The 21729-nt window shown below is 29.7% G+C and overlaps 1 protein-coding gene across 1 annotated transcript in view; it reads right to left on the bottom strand.

The window, feature by feature from the left end:
• Window positions 1–21729, bottom strand: part of LOC134831435 (uncharacterized) — a 58579-nt gene that overhangs the window by 2745 nt on the left and 34105 nt on the right. Inside the window, exons 2-6 of the mRNA XM_063845163.1 lie at window positions 9816–10348; window positions 9542–9750; window positions 6179–6327; window positions 4356–4543; window positions 4214–4287 (exon numbers count right to left, since the gene is read on the bottom strand). Coding sequence (XP_063701233.1) covers window positions 4214–4287; window positions 4356–4543; window positions 6179–6327; window positions 9542–9750; window positions 9816–10348 — 1153 coding nt within the window. The remainder of the gene's footprint in view (window positions 1–4213; window positions 4288–4355; window positions 4544–6178; window positions 6328–9541; window positions 9751–9815; window positions 10349–21729) is intronic.

Genomic DNA, 21729 nt, shown 5'->3' with positions numbered 1-21729 from the left:
ACTGGACGCTGGTTTGAGTCTTCGTGGTATCCCTGCTGCAGCAATTGTCGTTTTTATCGAATTATTGATACGAGATGCGCGCGGCGGAAGCATACTTCGGGGATGGGAAGTGCTTGGACTTAAATCCATGGTCGTCGTTGTCGTAGTTGTTTGTCTTTGTGTCGTCGTCGATGTCACTTCGTCTTCGTTTTCCGTAGGTCTTTTGGTTGTCGTTGTCGACTTGACTCTTTCAACCTCATCGTATTTCAGAATATCTGAAGGCGTTGTCTCAATAAACGCATAATCGACTTCGTCACTGCTTCCATCGCCATCAACAAGTTCCTGATCCGGATCCACAAAATGTGCGATATGTTGATCGTTTTCGGGACTACTGTCCAAATTATCGTTCTCTGAAGAGATTTCATGTTCAGGCACTCGCATCTCTGGCATCTCAACTGTCGCACGGAAACGTTTTGTGGTTCGATCGTTCTCAACAGCTGCTTGAGTTGTCTCATATCTTCCTGAATCCGCAAAATATCTCGGTTTCTCCGTGATTTGAACGAACTTTGGTGCCTCGGGAGCTTTTCTGTTGAAAAGATTCACAGGCATTATGAGAGCTTCTTGTCTTGGGCTTGTAGAAGTGATGGTTTCATCTTCGATTGTCTTGAAAATAGGTCTTTGTCGAATACCAGGCATCTCCTTTTCAATCACAACTTGCGGAAGTGATGGAATTGTATCGTTAACATTTTCATAATCAAGTTCATCCTCATATTCAGGAGGAGATTCAGAAGTTGTTGATGCTGTAGTTGTCGGTTTTTGTATGAAACTGGGACGAACTCTTACCAATTTCTTTCTGAAAATTGGCTGCTGTGTGGTTGTAGTCGTCGTCGTTGAAGTCGTACTGACAACAACTGGAGTAAATTTCCTTATTGGGTTCCTTGATTTCATGTGAGGAGGTTGAACAGTCGTCGTAGTTGTTGATACGGGACTGATTGTAATCTCATCATAACTGGCAAATGGTCGATAGCGCCCTCTGTTACTTGGGAATTCCTTCTTTTGTTCCTCTGTAACCGCTGAATTTCCAGGAGTTGCGGATATTCCGCTATTTTCTGTCGTCGTGGAAGTTTCTTTCCACGCGATTTCTGTCACAGGCAATTCTTCTTCCTCATTTTTGCTTGTAGTCGAAGCCTCAGTAGTTGTCGTCGTCGTTGTTGTCGACGTTGAAGTTAAAAGTTTAGTATCCCTTCCTCCAAAAACTGTTGGAGCATTTGTAATAATGAATCCATCTCTATTCGGAATCAAGCCTCCTTTAATTATTGGTTTTAACGGAGTCACACTTACACTGGATTTCACAGTGCTACTTCTCAATTTATCCTTTTCGCCTCGTTTTTGTGCCGCCAAGCTATCAAAGGGAGACACCACAGCTTTTGTAAAGTACGATGGGGTATAAGACCGATTTAGGGCTTCTTTATAAAGAATTCCCCGTGACGTGAAACTCTGAATTGTTTCAACAAATCGATTAATTGGCAAGTTATTGGCTGTAAAAGGTGGCGATGGATCAGGTTTAGACTCTGATACAACTTCAAATTTGTCATTTAGGTTAGGTTTGAGGATGGCATCACCGCGGTCCGAAGACCTATTGTGATCAAGTTTGTCATTTATCGCAGAACTTGTTGATGGAAGCTCTGTAGTTGTTGTTGTACTTGTAGTTGAACTCGTTTTTGGAATGGGAGTTGTGGCATCTCCTTTGTAGGTTTCGATCAACTTCAATTTGGATGCTGGAGCATACGCAAAAGTTGTTGGCTCAATAAATCGGAGCTTTTCGGGCAGGCGATTTATTATCCTTCGAGTTTTCTCGGGTTTGCGTGCCTGCAAAACTTGCGCATTGCGTCCTTTGGGCGGGACAGGTTTCTCACTTAATCTATGTTGATGGTTGTTGTTGTTGTTACTTCTTTGGTCAAATTCGCTATCCTTAAAACTATGAATTAATTTACTATCTACTACTTGCTTATGTTGATTATTATCACTGGTTACTGCTAATTGTAATCTATTCCTTAAAACTACTTTTTGTGTGGTTGGTTCCTCTGTCGTCGTCGTGGTCGTAGTTGTTTTTGGACGAGGCGTCGTTGTGCTCGATGTAGTTGTTGTACTTTCAGTAGTTGTCGTAGATGTCGTTGAAGTAGTTGTCGTTCGAGGATACACTCGAGCATTTCTCACTGGGACTGTATCTTCTTCACTGACATCTTCTGTCACAGCTTTGAAAGTTTCTGGTTCCCTTTCTGCTGCAATGTAATTTTTGATCTTCCTTTTTTGCTCTTCCGTCATCTGTTTTTCGTTCTCTTTCGGCACATATCGCCGCGGTCCCTGTTCTGTCGTTGACGTTGTTGATAACTTGTTAATTTCGGCAACTTCTTCCACGGAAACAAGTTCCGATCCTTGTCCCGCCAAATTTTGGTTCACTTGAAACGAATGCGGAACTAATCTAGATGGCGCCACAGATTGCACGGATGGGCGCTTTTTTTGCGCGATAATGATCGTTTCCGAGTCAAGATCCGTGTCAAATTCACTGTTTTCGTCAAATGGTTCGTAATCGTAATAGTAAGTTTCGTCGATGTCGGGATTGGGGGATGAGGAACTACTTGGGGGAGGGGATTGAGTTGTAGGTGGGGTTTTTGGAACAATTTTTGTCCTGTTTACGCTTTTGGGCGCGGTAGTTGTTGTTGGTATGATGACGACGTTCTTACGAGGAGTGATAGCTACGAGAGTAAGCTCTTCTTCTTCCTCCTCGGAGTTGTCAGTGGGAACGTCGTCATCGTCCGTTTCTAATTTTTTGTGTGAGTCTTGGGGAGTTTTGGATGGTAATGTGGTTGTTGTTGTTGTTTGTGTTTTATTGTTATTAATTATGGGAATCGCGCTTGTTAAGTTAAGTTTCGTTTGTTTCAATTTGTTGACATTACTCTCATCCGCCAGACTTAATCTGTCAATGAACACAAAAATAAAATGTCGTTCACTTTCATGTTTGTTTTTGCTTAAAAATTTGGTTTGTTGATGCGTGTTTTCTTATTAAAGGGTAACGTGACTTTGAATCTATTGAAAAAAATCAAAAATTTGTTATGAATTTTTTGAAATGTGCACTGGGAAATAATTTTTTTTTAACGAAAAAGGAAATTTTAAACATTTTTTTATATTTTTAGAATATTTTAAACAATTTAATGTTTAAAAAGATTCAAAAAATAATAAAAAATGTTAAGAATTTCCTGGTTTAAAAAAAATCCCAGTGCACATTTCATCAAAATTCAAAGCAATTTTTTGATTTTTTCAAAAGTTCAAAATTACCCAAAGCAGCAAAAATATTAAAAATGTTCGTTGTTAGTTTTCCAAGATAGTGATTTAATATGAGGAAGCATTACTGTGTAAATGTTGTTGAAAAAGGAAGGTTAAGATGGATTGATGGATGAGAAGTAGTGAACGATTTTTTTTAGAGAATTATTTGGTAAATGAATGAAAGTTAAGAAGAGATTCAGACAGTTAAAAGATAGAAAAGATACTACAAGAGAGAGAGAGAGAAACTCCGGCAATCACTCAGAATTAGAAAAAAAATGATTTCTACTCGCAATCATGTCAATATAGATCAAACAAAACTACAGCATTCTATGAAATGAGAAAAAAAATCTTGTAGTACCTTTGAGTGATCTCTGGGTAATCACGGAGTGTCGTGCTAATTATCGGAGTTGGAGTGCTACTTCTGGAACGGAAGACGGGTGCCGAAGACAGAGACGAAGGTGTCGTGGAGGAAGAAATATCATTGGGGGACACGGAATTGACGCGTGCGGAAAAGGGTGTCGTTGCATATGCCGTACTCGAGTATCTTGGACTACTATTGTAGTTATTTAAGTTATTATGATTATTTCTACTCCTTGTGGTGGATGAAGTGGCAGGAGATGAAACATATAAGGGACGTTCAGTAATTGAGTTATGTACGTCATTGTGTAACCTATTTCCCCTGTAGAACAATTCATTATTTGTTAAAATTTCTTGCAAACAAACAAAAAAAAAGGTTATCAACCTAAATTAACTCTTGTTTTGTACAAAAATGGTTATTAGTAAAATTAAGTTCCCCCGTTTCACCCACACTCGGATATTTTTTTTTGTAGTTTTCGTGTCTCTTGTCACACAATTTCAACTAATTTACACAAAGGTGACTCGAAATAATGACATTTAACAGAACACTTACCTTGTATGGCCACGAGACGAAGACGACGACGACGATGCAGATGATGGGCGAGAGTAACGATCGTCCTCCTCAAGCTAGATGTTGATAAAATTGCAATGTTAAGTCGTTTTAAAGTCACCTTCGAGACAAGGGGGATACTTACCTGGGCTACAAGCGCGTCGTCGTAGTCGTACAAAGGAGACGAGGATTGGTACGTCGTTTGAGGACGTTGAGTTGCATAGGATTCACGTTGCGTCGACAACGTTGATGGAGTCACGGATGGCGTGGGGCGGTAAGTTGACGAGACTGTTTGTTTGTTTTGATTGTATTGCGTTTGAGGTGGTTGGTAATCTAAGGGAAAAAATTAAGAAAAAAAATCGTTAAGTTTTTTAAGCATTTTTGAGGGTACAATTTTGATAATAAATCTAAAAAATTTCAAAATTAAGAATTAAAAAAAATATTTTTAATTTTTGTTATATTTTTAAAGTTTTTTTTATTAATTAATTAATTTTTTTTTTTGTTAATTAAATTGAAATCCAAAATATTAATATTATTATTATTAAGTTCAATTTTTTTTTTTATGAAGATTTTTAAACTTTTGAGAGAATTTTTTTAAAATCTCTTGAAAATATCAATAAAAATTCGAAAATGTTAAAAAGACTAAAATGATACCAAAAAAAAAAAATTAAAAAAATTTAAAAAAAATATTTAAAAAAAATATAAAAAAAAAAAATATTTAAAAAAATATAATAAAAAATATATAAAAAAAATAGATAATAAAAAAATGAAAAGATAAAATTTTTAATTTAAATTTTTTTAATAAATTTTTATTTAAATTTAATTTAATTTTAGTCTAAATAATACTTTAAATATTAAGAAAAATTAAAATATTTTTCAAATATTAAAAAAAAAATAAAATTAAATGAATATTAAATAAAATATTAAACCAACCTAAATTTTTGAATATTAAAAAAAAGGCTTAAAATAAAAATTTATAGAATCTTTCTATACAATATTTTTTAATTTAAATAATTTAAATTAATTTAATGCTTAAATTTTAATGGCTATTTAATTAATTAAAATTTAATTAAATTTTTCAAAAAAAAAAAAAAAAATTTGAGTTTTTGATTTTTCAAAAGCTGATAGGTATATAAATTTCTGAATTAAATTCTTAATAATTTAAGAATTAAAATTTTTTCTAATTTTTCAAAAGATTCTAGCTCTTAAATTTTAAAAAATGGCTATTTAATTTTCGAACTTTCCCAAAAAATTTTTTTCAAAAAAAAAAAAAAAATTAAAACTTTTTTACAAAATGACAAATGTTCAAAATTTTTTGATTAATATTTTTTGTTTTTAATGTTTTCAATGATAATTTCTTATTTAAAATTTCTGCAATTAAACTAAAAATTTGAAAAAAAAAATTTCACAAAAAAGAATTGAAAAATATTTTTTTCTGATTTTTGAAAAAATTTTTAAAAAGGAAATTCTAACATTTTCTTATAATTTTTTTTTTAAATTTCTTGTTAAATCAAAAATGCAAAAAAAATTTTTGAAAAAAATTCGGCTTTTGAAAAAAAAAATTAAAAAAAATTTTTATGAAAAAAAAATTAAAATCAAATTTAATAATTTTTAAAAAAATTGAAAATATTTAGAATTAAAAAGTTTAAAAATTTTTAAACAGCTCAAACAAAAAAAAAAATGTTTTAAAAATCATTTTTTTAATTTAAGGATAAAAGGTTTTTTACAATTAAAATAATAAAAATTAAATGACAAGAAAATTCTTGAATAAAAATGGTCAATTTTTTATCTTTAAAATTATTGTTAAAAAATAATTTAAAAAAAAATAAATTAATTAGAAATTAGACAAAATTAATAAATTAAAATTAAAAACAAAAAACTTGATCAGAAAAAATTTTTTAATCTTAAAATTTTAAAAATATTTTTTCAGATTTTTAACAAAATTCAATGAAAAAATGCAATTCTTACCATTATCTCTGTACAACTCAACATCATCATCATAAACAGTATAGTAGTTATCGTAATTGGCTGGCTGATAATTGTTACTTGCATTGTAATAATTCTTGTTGTACGTCGATTTCTGCTGAGATGTCGACGCTGGGCTCGAAGATTCCACTCTGAAATCGTTCAAACAAAAAATTATCAATTTTGTGACTTTTTGAAAGGCAAAATCGGGTTTCGGAAAATTTGTTAACGACACACAAAACACAGGTTAGTCGATTTTTTAGTAAGGCAGGTCAGTTATTTCAGGTCAAAAATTGAAGGGTCTGTACAAGTGAGGTGTTTTTTTTAGGTCAGTGATTTTTTTTTATTTTTTTTTTGTGGCAACAAACTTTACCTGTTTTGATAACTTTCGTCCAATTCGAGTCTTCCTTTGTGATTGTTTGTCACTTTGCGCCCATTGATGCGCGCTTTGTCGGTTCCGTTCTTGTGTTGCTTCCAGCGTGCATTGCCCCGGTTCGGGCGAATTGTGTAAATTTTTCGTGTTGTCTTGTTACGCGGCGTGCTTGTCGTTGTCGTCGATGTCGTTCGCGGCGTAGTTGTTGTCGTCGTAACGACGGGCGACGTGATTTTCTTGTATTTTTGTTCGAAAATTGTCGTTTGATGGTCATCGGTCATAGTCGGCACCAAAGTTGGGCGAATGCGATGCCTTACGGTATACGGTCTGAGTGTCGATTTGTTCAAATATCGCGGAAAATTCGCCAATTTGAACGCTTGGAACGGATCATCGGGGAATTTTATGATGGGCGGAGGAATGCTGCTCCGATCAGTAGTTGGAGGAGAAGGCGGCGGAGGTCGAGACGTGGATGTGACGACATGTAAGCCCCCGTAAGGTGTTGAGGGGCGCATGGGACGAGACGTAGTTGTTGTAATACGACGCGGGGCGGCAGTTTCTGACGCTGGGCGATAAGCGTTGACGTTAATAGAGGGCGGCACGTATTCCTCATCCTCTTCTTCGTCCGAATATTCGTCGTAATACTCGTCACTTTCCTCATATTCTTGCGGATTTTGCTCAATCGGGTTACTTTTGATGTATTTGGGGATCTCTTTTTGCACTAATTTAATGTTTGGCTTGAATTTCTGAGGACTTTGACTCGGCTGTTGGATCGGAACGAAATTTCGAATGGTCGAACTTCGTACGGGAACTGTCGTCAGCTGCTCTTCGTAGTCGTCGTAATAATCGTAGTACTCGTCTTCCGTCACGGGCTTCACTGTCGTCGAATATTTGATGTAATTATTGATTTTTGGCACACTTGACGTCAAATTTTTCACCAAATTCGATGAAATTCCGCCATTTTTGTCAATCACTTTCGCGGTAAGTTGCGTTAAATGCGTATTTTTCCCGTATTTCTCCGTTTCCGCAACTGGCGACGAGGTTTTAAAATAATTCCCGGGCGAAACTTTGACACTGGGGGTCGTTACCTGAATTTGCGGTTGCAAGCTATAATGATGCCCCACAGCTTTTGTGATGATATAATTAGCGGGCGACGTGTTTGTCGTGATTTTCGCTTCTTGCACGGGTTTTTGGAACTGTTTGCTCGGGTTTGGCAACAGCTGATACGAATAAGTCGTGGGACCTTTGGGCGTCGAGAACGTTTGAGGCGACGTAATTGAGCTCGTTTGAACGGGACGAGGACTAGTTGCTTGCACATGCGACGCTTGAGGGGCGTAATTGCCATGTTTGCCGCTCACAGGCACGAGAATTGTCGGTTTTGGGATGTGCGGTTTGAATTCTTGCGAGTTATCGTCGTCTGGGCGACGCGGGGAGGCACGAAAAACACTTTCCTGTTGCTGTTTTGTCTGTTTTTGCGGATTGAAGTAATTGGCGACGAGGGATTGAAACGCTAAAAAGGGATTTTTGGGCGTGGAATTGGGAAAAAATGACAGGGGAGTGGGTTTGTTCGCCGCGATGAACTGTTTTTGCGCCGGTTTTGGCGTCGACGACGGGCGAAAATGGAAAAATGAAAAGTTATCGGGGATGGTTTCTTCCGAAGAGTCCGGAGTTGTGGTTTGAAAAACTTCTTTCAAGTTGAAATTGTACGGCGGAGGCTTTTTGGGCGGTGCCCCATTGCTACTTGTGTACACATTTACGGGAAAAAGTGGCGTCACTACTGGCGGACGAGCCGTTGTCTTGTACTGATGTCGAAAAGGACTCAATTCTCCCTTACTTTCGTCATTTTCGTACACGGGACGTAAGTTGCTGATCGGTTTGAACTCCGAATCCGAATATTTTTTCTTCTGATATGAGCCGCCATTGTAACTTTCTTCTCTTTCAGGCGGATAAAAGCGATTCGCATTGCTGTTACTTTTGTACAATGCCGCAAACACGGGAGGTTTTGGACTCGTAAATGGCTCAAAGCCCAAGAAGGAATTGTGTTTCGACGGAGAATACTCGATTGAACGGTAATTTTGATTGTTGGTAGGATCGCGTCCTTGCCACGAAGAGTAAAGTTGACGAGTTTTACGCGGCGAGTCGCCATCAGCGGCAGTTTCTAAGATTTCTTGTTCGATTTTTTCTAAGAATTCTTTGTTGTCGGAAGTTTGCGAGTCGTCGGAAGTGTCGCGTTTTCTACGGTCGAGAATCGTTGTTGATGATTCGTCGTCAAGGTCGTTACTGTCGATTATTTTAAAGCTAAACGTGTGAAAAATTAGAAAATTTGCAGTCAGAAGCGAAGGAAATTCAATATTTTTTACTCAAATTTTTAATTTGGAGCGGATTTAAATTTAATTTTTTTTAATCTACAGAATGACTTTTTAGTCAAATTTAAAGAATTTTTGAAAATAAGATTAAATTCAAGTATAAAATAGAACTGAAAATTTGACTTGTATAAAAAAAGGTCAATTTTCTTTAGAATTTCTAAAAAATTAATTATTAAGGAAATTAAATTAATTAATTAAGGAAAAATGTTTTTCTTTACAGAATTTCAAATTTTTTAAACAAAATTGAAATTTTTTAAAATTTAAATAAAAAAAATATTTTTAATTTAAAAAATTTTGATCATTTTCACTGAAAATTTAGACAACTGAAATTCTTTTGAAAAGATTTTCTGAAAGATTTTAATTATTTCAATATGAAAAATTTTTTATTTGATATTTTTAACTTTAAAATTTTTTTGTAAAAAAAAAATGATTTACCGAAAATTTTTTTTTTTTAAATAATTTTTTTTAATTCAAAAAATAATAAATTTTTAAAATATCTAAAATTAAAATGATTTTTTTTGTCACGTTTTTCAACTAAAATTGATAATTTTTTATGACAAAAAAATTTTTTTTTTGATAAAATATTGAATTTTCTTGAAGAAAAAAATATAAATTTGATTAAAAAACTACCTGAAATTTTGAACTTGTGGCACATAGGCGAACGATCCTACTTTCTGTTGTGTTGGTATGGCATTCACACTCGGTTGCTGAAGGATTCCATCACGATCTCTGTGTACTTGGGTGACAATACTTGGTTGTCCGCGATAAACACGTTGTTGCGTGTCTGTATCTTCGTCCTCACGGATTGGCGGAAGAGTATCATGTGCTTCAGCATAAAGCTAAAAACCAAAAAAAAAAATATTTAAGGTAAATTCCTTCACAAAATTTAATAAAAATTTCTCACCTTAGCAATATCTTCCTGTTGCGGCAAATTCCTTGGTTGCCCACGTGTCGTAATAACCGGATTTGGTGCAACCCTCAAGGGTTCTGGCGGCGGCGGAAATACTTGACTCGACGAAATTTGTTGAATTCTCGCAGGTGCTGACGGAGCTGAGGGTCCTGAAGGTCCCGAAGGCCCACTCGGAAGCGACGAAAAGCGAACGCGACTCGTTTGCGGTTGAGCTCTCGGAGATTCGTGACGCGTTGCTGCAGGCGCCGACGGTGCAGTGATCTCGGCAACTTCACATCCGACATTTCGGGGCCAATCGCACGTTTGCAACTCATTGGAATACATCAAGCCGCCCGTGCAACTTTCCAACAAGGCACCCCCAAAGACGCAAACGTAGTACTGACTGCAATCCGTGGGATGCGGATAATAACCGAATTCCTCGGGACATTGAAAGTCGACGCCAGACGACGAGGATTTTGGACTTATTCCTAAGGCACGTGACGAACTACCCTGTCGAACGGGTCTTGCTGTTTGTGAAAGTGTCGAAACTGCAACGAGAGAGATAATAAAGAAAAATTAACATTTACAACGTTCCACTCTATTTGTGTGAAGAAATAAATGACGACGACGACGGCGAAAAAAAATGTCACACAGAATTTCGCAGCTATATAAGGGTAAGTACGAGAAATCATAAATTTTGAAATAATAATTTATTAAATATACGCATAAAATATTGTAGTGCTCACTCACACAGACGATGATTTATTGCGGTATTTTACACGATTTTGTTATACTTTTGTGCAGTTGCGGAATTCGATGAAGCTGAACAAATTACTTCAACGTAGGAATTCAACCCCAAATCGGTAAAAAGCCTTAAAAATCTTAAAATCTATTCCAATTAATTCAAACCAAGCAAAAATTTAACAAAATTATGATTTTTGAAAAAAATTTCAATTTTTAGTAATTTTTATAATTAAAATCGTATTTTAAGATTGATTTTCTTCTCTAAAAATTTTTAAAAAAAATTTAGCTTAAATTAGCTAAAAATTAAATTATTTAAATTAATTTAATTATTTAAAATTTAAAAAAAATTAAAATAAAATTTTTAAAAAAAAAAAAATAAAGTAAAAAATTTTTAATGACAAATTATTAAAATTTTTTACCGATGTTTAGTATTTTTTTTTATTTATTTAACAATATTTTTAAATTATTATTTTTTATCAAGTTTTGAATTTATAATTGATTTCTGACCATTTTAAGCTAAAAATTAAAAAATAATTGTCAAAAAAAAAATTCACAATTAATTTCAGTAATTTTATGAAAAATATTTTTTTAAAGATGAAAATTGGATATTAATATATGATTTTTTTTTAAATTGCTAAAAATTGAAAATTTTCTCAAAAATTTTTCAAAATTTCTTGAAAAATTGTAAAAAACAAAAAAAATCAATTTTTCATGAAATTTTTCATTTTTACCGCATTTCGAAGAAAAAATGTGGTATTATTTTTTATTTTGTCTTATTGAATTTTCATCTTTCAAAAATGGCAAAAAACTTTATATTTTAGTTTCATGTCTAAATCCCGAAAAAAAATCTTCATCCGTCACTGCTTTTATGAATAAAACAATATCTCCAGTGCAGCGTATACGCGAAAAAGAACGCGCGCGCTGCATGATCTCCGTACATTAACCGACAAATAACGTTTGCGAACAACTACTGCTTAATAATAATGTAATGCAATACAACAACGAGATATAAGGCAAAATTTTGCAATTTTTAAGACTACAATAAGAGATAACTGCGCAAAAAATGCAGACAATGTTCGAGAAATTCATTACTTAATCATCATAGCAATAAAATAATGAGACCTCACTGACAAATTATTTTTTTTCGAATTTCACGAAAAATTCTATTCTAAGATTTTTACCGTCAAAAGCAATTATCCACTAAAATTGCTTGAAACCCGATCGCTACATATTGAAAAAAAAGTCGTATTTGTGAAACGTGAGAAACTCAACTCATTACATACATGATTTTTCTGTCAGCAGTGTAAAATTGATTGATTTTAAAACCGTGTCACACTGATACTATTATTTTTTTGGTTGACTGCATTTATTTAATATATGTTGAGAATTGCAGTTTTTTTATATGATTTATTTTATGGATTTAGTGTTGGTTGATAAAATGATATTTCACACACATTTTTTTAAAAGTTTTTTTTTCTAACTCCGGTTTTGTCACAAAAACCTTGATAAGAACGTAAATTAAATGCTAACAAAGTTGCAAAATCTTTTCTGTCAACTTTGATTTTTTTTTAAATTTTTTATTTAAGAAATAGAAATAATCTCTTTATTTTTTTCAGACAAGTTACTTTCATGGTGGCATGGCACGAGGCAGCCGTCTTATTCGACGATGAAAGTCGATTTTTTTCCCAACAAGTAACAATGTTCGAAAAAAATGAAGGTATTTGATGTATTATTGAATAAATAGTGAAGTAGTGAAAAAAAAATGAAATTATAATAAAATATTGCGGAAATTTCGTGTAAGAAAAAAAAACAAGAACAACAAAGTAAATAATCGGTTTAACGGTAAGTAAGTAGGTACAAAAGTGAACAACAAATAATAACTATTTATTAATATAAATTACGTTATGCTAGATATTTTACATCTTGTTGCGTCATGTCAGCAAAGTCATGTCTCCCCAATCACCGGGTTTTGTGGCGTTTTTGTGAAAAAAATCGTGTAAAGTAATGAGATATATAAGAGAAAGGACTTGGAGTGGATGGAGGCGGATGGTAAGTTTTAGAAAAATAAAAAGAAAATATTTTTTTTTTTAAATTTATAAATTGACAGGAGGTTTGGTTTAACTAAAAAAATATTTTTTCATTATTTATAAATTATTTAATTTTTTTTAGAAATGATTCAATGAACGCTTTTTTAAATTTTAAAATTATTTTAATTCTGTTAAGTAAATTAATGTCTTAATTTATAAAGCTACAAAGAATTATTATTTTTAAGGCTCCCAAAACCGAGTACTTAACCGGATTTTTTTAAAAATTAAAAAATATTTTATTCTTAATTTTTTTAAAATTATTTTTTTTAGCTCTGAAAATTTAAAGCCAATTTAGAACATCATTGAACGCTTTGGAAATCAATTTAAGGACGTATTTGTGAACAGAACTCTTAAAATTTTGACGCACGGAAATAGAGATAGCAATGTTCGTCTAATGTTGAAACAAACCAATCTGTTAAGTGTGTGGCAACGTATATCGTTTAATGTCTTATTTGTCTTATTTATAAAGCTACAAAGAATCTACTTCCTAAAATCTTTCTACAAACATTGAAAAAGTGGGAGACACACAGCCATACAACTATTTAACACCAAGACAGAGGTGTAAGAATTTTTAATGAAATGTCAAAGCAATATAAAACAGACTGTGATAGTGTTGAAGAATTTAAAAGAAACGTTTTCATAAAGGATTTGAACCTTTGTACATGAAAAAATTAAAAATAGACAAAAAATAAGAAAATTAAGGTAAAAATTGAGCCTGAAGGTCTGCAAAGTCAAAAAAATTGACAATTAAAAGCTCTTTTTTCATTTCTAATTATTACAAAACCATCAAAAAAATCTCATTCTTGTATTTATATTTGAACCTTTGAACATCAAAAAATTTTCAAAAAAAAAAATGAAATTTAACTTTGAGACAAACCAAATCTTAATGCTTTAAAATTTAAATGCCAAATTTATTTATTGATTTTTTAAGTAATTTATGAGCAGTTAAAGATCTGATAAATAATTTAGTGAAAAAATTGCATTAAAACAAAATTTCGAATCAATTTTTGCTCTAAAAACCTACCAAAGGTCACTTCTAAAAACTCACTAATTGACTACTGAAAAAAATCGCCTGAAAATGTCTTCATAAAAACCCATTAACGGCTCTCGGTAAAAATCAAAAGCGTTCAAAACCTTAATTGATGCCTCGAATCCAATTTCCTTCGATTTGCATGCGCAATTTTGCAATCAAAAAAAATTTTTTTTTCCTATGAATATCAATCAACAAGGCGTTTCCATTTCTAGTCTTTATGCTAATTTACCCCCGTTCAAATAGCTTATTTATTACTTGACCTGATTGAATTCGATTTTATTACAAACATATTTTTATTTTTCTTACTTCAAAACTCACTAATTTCAATCATTTTCTTCCATTAAGAAAATTTGTCTGCGCGCGAATTCACAAATTTGCGACTTTTTAAGTACAAAAGTCAAAGTATTACACAATTTTTTGCGTCCAACACACAAAAGCAGTTGGTATTAGAGAGCGAAAGACACACATAATCCAATTATGTTCCGTGCGCGCAAACCGCTCACAATTACAACGACGTTGTTTGTTACACATTCAAACAGAGGAAAAAATAAAGAGCAAAATTATTTAGATCAGTATCTCTCGTAAGTATTATTATTATTTTTAAATATTTTAAAAGCTTCTTGTGGTGTTTTTCAGGTACGAAGACGACGACGACGCGAGCATGAAAAGTCAATTGTAGTCGGGCATGTAGCGCAATAAAACTGCCCAATTAACCATATATATAAAATTGAATGGAAATTTTTTTGCGCTCTGCATATGTTCAGCTTAAAAATACCGAAAACAGCCTTAAAATGACATAAAATTAGACACGATTTAATTTTTATTTATTTTTTTGTGGCATTGTTCTTTTTTTTCATTCACCAATTTTCGAGTAGTGGTGCAAAAATCCCTTCTGGCAAATTTCGTCTTAATTAACAAACCAAATGTTTTCCAAAAAAAAAAATGTTTTTTTTTTCTAAGAAAATCCACCGACGAGACGATTCATTAGAATGAACGGTAATTGTATCACGATTATTTTGTTAAATCCAATGCACTAAAGGCGATTCTGCTCCGCCATGCAATATTTCTACGAACGAAACGAAAACAAAAATCCAAGATGATTGATTTGTTGTGTTGGGTCATCAGGTCAAGTAGGTTTGCCCTAACAACAGGCTGTTGTTTTCTTTGTTTTTGCGTGCCATGTCGTAAATTCATTCATGAAGAAGTGAGTCATGGGTTTCGGACTCAGTTTTTGGGCTTGTTTCGGGAACAATGTTCAAGGAAGCGTGAAATTTTCAGACAATTGGAAAGGTTACGCATGCAAGAAGCAGCTAGGAGGCACGAAAATGAGATCAAAGTTGAAAAGGTATTAAGAGCAGAACAAAAGCAGTCAAAGGTGATTTGCAGAGATTTCCGTAATATTGTTTTTTGATTTTGATCGGATTTGAAGCCACCCAAAAATTAATTTTAAATGCGATTTTTGTGGGTTTAAAAATTTTAAGTTTTTGATTGAAATTTTTTGGTAACTCTGTCTGAATTATTTTTTTCTTTAAGAGGAAATTATAAATTTAAAAGATTTTTTAAGGAAAATTTCCTTGAAAAAAATATTTAAAGTCTTATACTTTTAGCTCAATGTTCTTTAATTTTTGAGGGACGATTTTATTAATTTTTGCCAAATAAAAATATTTAAATTAGATATTTTGAAGCATTTTTAAAATTTAAATTAGTTTGTTTAAAATTAATTAAAAAAATAATTTTAAATTTAATTTTTATTTAAATATTTAGATCAAATTTTCATCGTCATAATTTTTAAATTATTTATTTTTTCAATATTTTTTATTAATTAATAATAATTAAATAAACATTTTATATTTTTTATTTAAATTTTTTCAAAATTTAAAAATTAAAATTTTAATTTATTATGTTTTAAATTAAAATTTTATTTAAATTTTTATTTTTTAATTTTAAATTTTTATTGATTAATTAAATAAACATTTAATTTTTTTTAAAATTTAAATTATTTTTTATTAATTTAAATAAAAAAATTTTAAATTAAAAAAAAAATTAAAAATTAAAAAAAAAATTAATTAAAATTTTAGTTATTTATTATGTTTTAATTTTAAATTTATTTTTTTAAAAATTAAAAAATATTTTTTTTTGATCTTTAAAAATTTTTTTTTAATTTTTTTTCCTGAATTAAAAAAAAATTAAAAAAAAAATCACATTAATTTTTCTATTTAAATTATTATCAGGAAGCTCTTGTCATGTCTTTTTCCATCATCAACGGACCATTAACCAACAAAACCATCCAATAAACAAGTACTAACATGTATCTAACACCAAAAAACAAAAAAATTTCCACAACACCTTCCATTAAAAAAAAAAAAATTGATAAAACGCTACATAATCAAACAATTTTCGTCGATAACGCAAAATTTAATTAATAAACAAACATTTTCTGAATAAATAAACATTTTTTTTTTCAAACAATATGAGCGTGAAAAATTGCATTAGTCGTTCACTCATGTGCGGTTACCTAACGAACAATATACGCATCAAAAGTTTAAGGCTACATAACTGATGGTCAATGAAGGAGAAACTTCATTCTTTTATGTAATTTTTTAAAAATTTAATTTTTTTAAAAGTGTTTTCTTTTGTAGTTCAATCGACACTTTTTAAAGGGGATGCCGGACATTAATTTCGGATGAGGTCAAATCGCTGCTAATGCAGTTTCCTGAAACATAATTTCATCTGACCTTCACGAAGCACTTTTCTAAAAAAAAAAATTGTATTGCGGTCAATTTGGTTTCAATGCCAGGCGTTTTGTTCGAAAAAATGAAGCAGAGCAACTTCCGCATCGAAAAATGTACTCCAAATAGATTAACAAGCACTTATGTGGTGTACATTCTAATCCAGGGTGTGGTTCAAGGTCGGCGGCAATAAATATTATTAAATAATAACGAAAAAAAATATTTATTTGTTGAAATTACCGCCATTTGTTTTGTTATGTCATTAACTGGTAGTAAGTAGTCTTGTAGCATGTGTTGATCGAGTAATTGATCATTTGCTCTGATTTTTAACTTTTAAATTCATGCTGATATGTTGGAACACAAAATATTTATAATGACATATGGATTATAAATTTGTTGGTATCGTGCTGCGGAATGATTGTAATTATTTGTCAGAGAGCGACAAACAAACAAGCTCGAGAGCCAAGGTTTGCAATATGTGCGATCGTACACGACAAAAAAAAAACGAGAGACCTTTTAAAATGGACAAAATGACATTTATTACACTTTCAAAGCAATTTAAACGCAATTGTTAGATGAATGTTATAAAAAAAATAAATAATATTGGAATGTGCCATGAGATAAGATGCAAGTGGCACGCGATGACATTTTTTTGTAGTTTTATGTCGCACTCCGAAAAAAAGTGAGTTGTGTTGAAATGGAAGGTTAATAGCACGAATGTAGATTTTTTATTTAGAGAGAATGTTTTGATGGACCAGATGACGGACGTTTTGAGATCACTTTGCTAAGAGGTGAAGTGGATGTTTTGATAACGTTCTAAAAGTTGTTTTAATTTTTTTTTTTTTTTGAAGAAGGTTGTTTGTTTTTAAAACAATTTTAATTGGAGTGGTATTGAAAATGACATTATTTTTATATGAACTTGTTTTTTTTCCTCAATAAAAATCAATGAATTTGTATTTTATTAAAGTTATTTAACAAAAGTCGAAAATACGTCTTAAAAATTAAAAAAAATTATTTAATTTAATATTTAAAATTTTAATTAAAAAATTTGAAATAAAAAAAATATTAAAAATATAAAAATTCATTAAAATTTTGAAAATAATTTTTTTTAATGTAAAATAATCTATTTAAAAAAATAAAATAAATAAATTAAAAATAAAATTATTTAAATTTGAAAATTATTTTGAAATATAAAAAATTTAATTTTGAATTTTTTTTTCAAAAAAAAAAAAAAAATGAATAAAATATTTTTTAATTATTATTTCAATAAAAATAATTTTTGTAATTTCAATCTAACCTATTACACATTAAAAATCAATCAATTTAAATAATTTTTTTTATTATAATTATTAATTATTATAATTATTTTAAAAATATAGTTTTCATATAAAGCTTAAATTTTTTGTTAATTTTTTTTAAAAATTTAAAATGATTTATTTATTAATATATTTATTTTTCATTTTTTTTTAATTGTAAATTTCAATTTAATTTTTTATTGATTAAAAAAAATATAAGAAGAATTTATTAAATTTTATAAAAAATTAAAAAAAAAAAAAAAAAAATTTTATTAAATTTTATTAAATTTAAGAATTTATTAATTAAATATTATTTTTTAACTATTTTAATTATTTTTTTTTTATTAAATTTGGAATTTAAAAATTAAATACTTAATTTATTAAAAATTCGTTAAATTTTAACTATTTTAATTATTTTTTTTTTTAAATTTGGCAAAAAAATCGAAACTTAAGAAAAATTCGCTAAATTTTGACGAGCAAACCAAATATTTTGTATTATATTTTTTTTTAAATAAATAATATTTTTATCAATAAGAATCTTTCTTCAGATTTTTAAAATTTAATAAACAATAAAAAAAAAATACAAAAATTAATATTTTGCCTCTAACAAAGAAATTTCTTGTATTTTTACCTGAATTTCGAACAAAAAAGTTATTTTTGCTCAATAAAAATTAACCAAAAATTCATTAGCGAAGCCTCAAGGCTCAATTTAATGAACTGCAACCATAAAAACTCCAAAAAATTGAATTTCATCACAAAAATCCAATGACAATTGTGACAAAAACATGTCTTGTCTTCTATCACGTGTTAATTACACCAAAAAACTAAAATTGTCAGGTCACAACAAATTACCACCCGGATTTAATTTATTTTTAATTTCGTTGATAATAATTAATTTCCAAAAACAAACTTTTCAAAAAAAAATGTTTTATGAAGAAATCTTGATTGACACATTCCATTTTTTGCCGTGCTCACTTCGCCCCATTCACAAAATATTTAAACGTAAATCTATCTTATTAGATATTCAAATGTGTATGAAATTTTTATAGTACATTTTGTATTTGACTGCAAGGCGTATAATCTACTTTAAATTTCAATTTGATCACTTTTTTTCGTGTGTACAAATAAAAATGAAAAAAAAACTTTAAAAAAATAGGAGCAACACGAGCTTGCAATGCAGCAACGAATAGCAGCGCGAGTGCAGCAGCAGCAACAACAACACAAAATATTATGCAATCTAATCACCGACCGAACCAAGCAACCAGCCAACTTTTCTAAAAGCAACGTTTCGCTTCAATAACGATTAAATCTGCTGTAGTTATAGGTGGCATGCATTGGCATTTAAAATTGAAACACAGAATTTTTTATATTTTTTTTTTTTTTATAAAAGTACAAAATGTGCTTGACTAGAAACAATAATAATCATACTCGGGCAATAATAATGAGGCAAGTTTTGAGGTGTACAATAAATAAATTACAGTCTTTTTACGGTTGGGACACGCTAAAAACATTAAAATGCAATTTTTCGAGATTTTTTTGATTGATTTTGTGACGACTGTCAAAACGGCTCCAAACAACAAATTCCGACATTCAAGAGCCACTTGACTCGGGGAACTCACAAATTTCGAATAATTTCCAAGTAATTAATGTTTTCAAAACATGTCAAACGCGTAAACTTGACTTGCGATACGAAATGAGACCAAAAATATTATTTTTTGAGTGACAAATGTAATTTTTACGATAATAAATTAAATTGCGTTGTTCAGTTGAAAAAAAGTTACGAGTGACAGTCATTAATTTAAATTTAAGTGTATGAAGGTAATTACAACGCATAATTTCATTCAAATGTTGAGCGATTTTGGTTTGAGGAACGTAATCATTATTAAGGCCAAGCGTTTAAAAAAAATGTGCGGAAAGTTTGTAGATAGCTTCAATTTGTTCAATGGAATTAAGCGATTACATTCACTCGATTTTAGTTATTAACGCCGTTTGTTTGTCGGGTAATTTCTTCTTCAATTTTTTTTAAATTGTGGATGATTTATTAGGCGGAAGCAACTAGTTAAAATGTGTTTTTTAGCATTTTTGGGTTAAAAATTGTTTTGGATAAATTTTGTAAATTTTTTTATTATATGAAGGAAGAATTATATAAATAAAAAAAAAATAAAAAAAAAATATTTTTCAGTTTTTTCGATTATTTTATTTTTAAGTCAATTTTAGACTAAATTTAACTTAATTTTTATAAATTTATTTTTTTTTTGTTTATAAAAAATTATTTTATTTATGTACTTTAATAATTTAATCATTTTTTTTAATTTCTTTAAAAATTTTTGATTTTTTTTAATGAAACAAATTGTTCAAAAATTAAATTAATCTAAATTTTATTTAAAAAAAAAATTAAAATTTTAGTAATAATGAGCCTTGATTATAAAATTTTGAAAACAAATAAAAAATTGATTAAATTAAAAAGTTAAAGAAAAAAAAATAAAATAATAAAATAAAATAATAAAATAAAATAAATAAGAAAATAATAATAAAATTAAATAAAATAAATTTTTGAAAAAAAAATTAAATTTAGTCTAATATTGACTTTTTAAAATATTGATTATTTTGAACAACCTGATATTGATTTTTTTCATTTTTAAAATTTTAAAAACATAAATATTTTATTTACAAAAATTCTTCATATAATTTTTCAAAAATTTTATAAAATTAATTTTTTAAATAAATAATTGTTAAAATAAATTTTTGTAACCTTTGTATTAGAAATTTTATAATTTTTGAAGCTAAAAGACAAAAAATAGGTTCACAAAAAATAATAAATTAAAAATGAATGAAATTTTGTTTAAAATTAATTCAATAATAATTTTATATTAGATTTAAAATAATTTATTTAAATAAATTAATTAAAAATTAAATTAAATAAATTGAATTTTTGATGCATTAAAAATCTTAAAATTTGTTTAACAAAAAATTTTCATTTTTATTTTTATTGAGAAAGTGAATATAATTTGTCCTAATTTTATTTTTAAAAGTTATTAATTTTTAATCCAAACCTTTGAAAATTAATTTTTATTTCAATATTTTTTAAAATTTACAATTTTTTGTTTTTTCAAATGAGAAAGTGATAAATATTTGAATCTGACAAGCATAAAATTTAAAGCTAAGCTTATAAAATTAATTTTGTAATTAATATAAATCAACTTTTTAATCTAAATTTTCATTTCTAATCAAAAATTCAATTTTTCTCACTTTCTAAATTTTTTCTATTTTTTTCCAGTTTTTCAAAAAAATTTTTAAAATTTAATCTCAAACTCAAAAACATTTTCTCTTATCGCAACCACTTCGCAACGAAAACTCTTACATCACTTTTTTCATCCACATTTCATCGCATCCACTAACTGCCGTTGCGACTAATTTAAATTGGAATCATTAACTTTTATTGGCAAGCGTTGCCAAATTTCGGAGTTATTTGCGCCGCTACCGTCTGACATGCAATTGAAGGTTGATGTGTTTGCTCACCGCGTGCAATAGAGGTTAATTAAGTGGTTCATAAGTGCATGGAAATGGGAACAGACGAGGTCTTTGCCTGGCCAAATTTATTGATTTTTAATATTTATTGTCGTCGTCGTCGTCGATGTCGTCGTCATTGTTGTTATTTCGCTTGTCAGACAAGAAAATAATAATAACAATAAAAATAAAAAAAAAAAATAAACTTGAGACACTTTCGTGGCATTTCACGTGATTTGCTATGATTTTTTAATCTGATAACACAAGTTTAATTTTTTTTTCAAGGCAATTTATATTTATTGTTATTGTTTATTTTTATTATTAAAAACGTATCAAAAATTCGCCATCGAACGAGTAATGAAGAAATTTTGCCCTGAATCGCCGAGTGACTTCAATTACGGCAAATGCCAGAAACCTGCCTCACATGGATGGACGATGATGAAAAATTTAATTGCAACGCTTTTTCTCGTTTAGCGACGTATCAACACGCGATTATTCATTGAATTGTCAGCAGCAGCATGAGATCGAGCTACC

Source organism: Culicoides brevitarsis, chromosome 2 (assembly GCF_036172545.1).
Source record: "Culicoides brevitarsis isolate CSIRO-B50_1 chromosome 2, AGI_CSIRO_Cbre_v1, whole genome shotgun sequence".
Taxonomy (NCBI): domain Eukaryota; kingdom Metazoa; phylum Arthropoda; class Insecta; order Diptera; family Ceratopogonidae; genus Culicoides; species Culicoides brevitarsis.
This window is presented reverse-complemented; position numbering and strand designations above follow the sequence as displayed.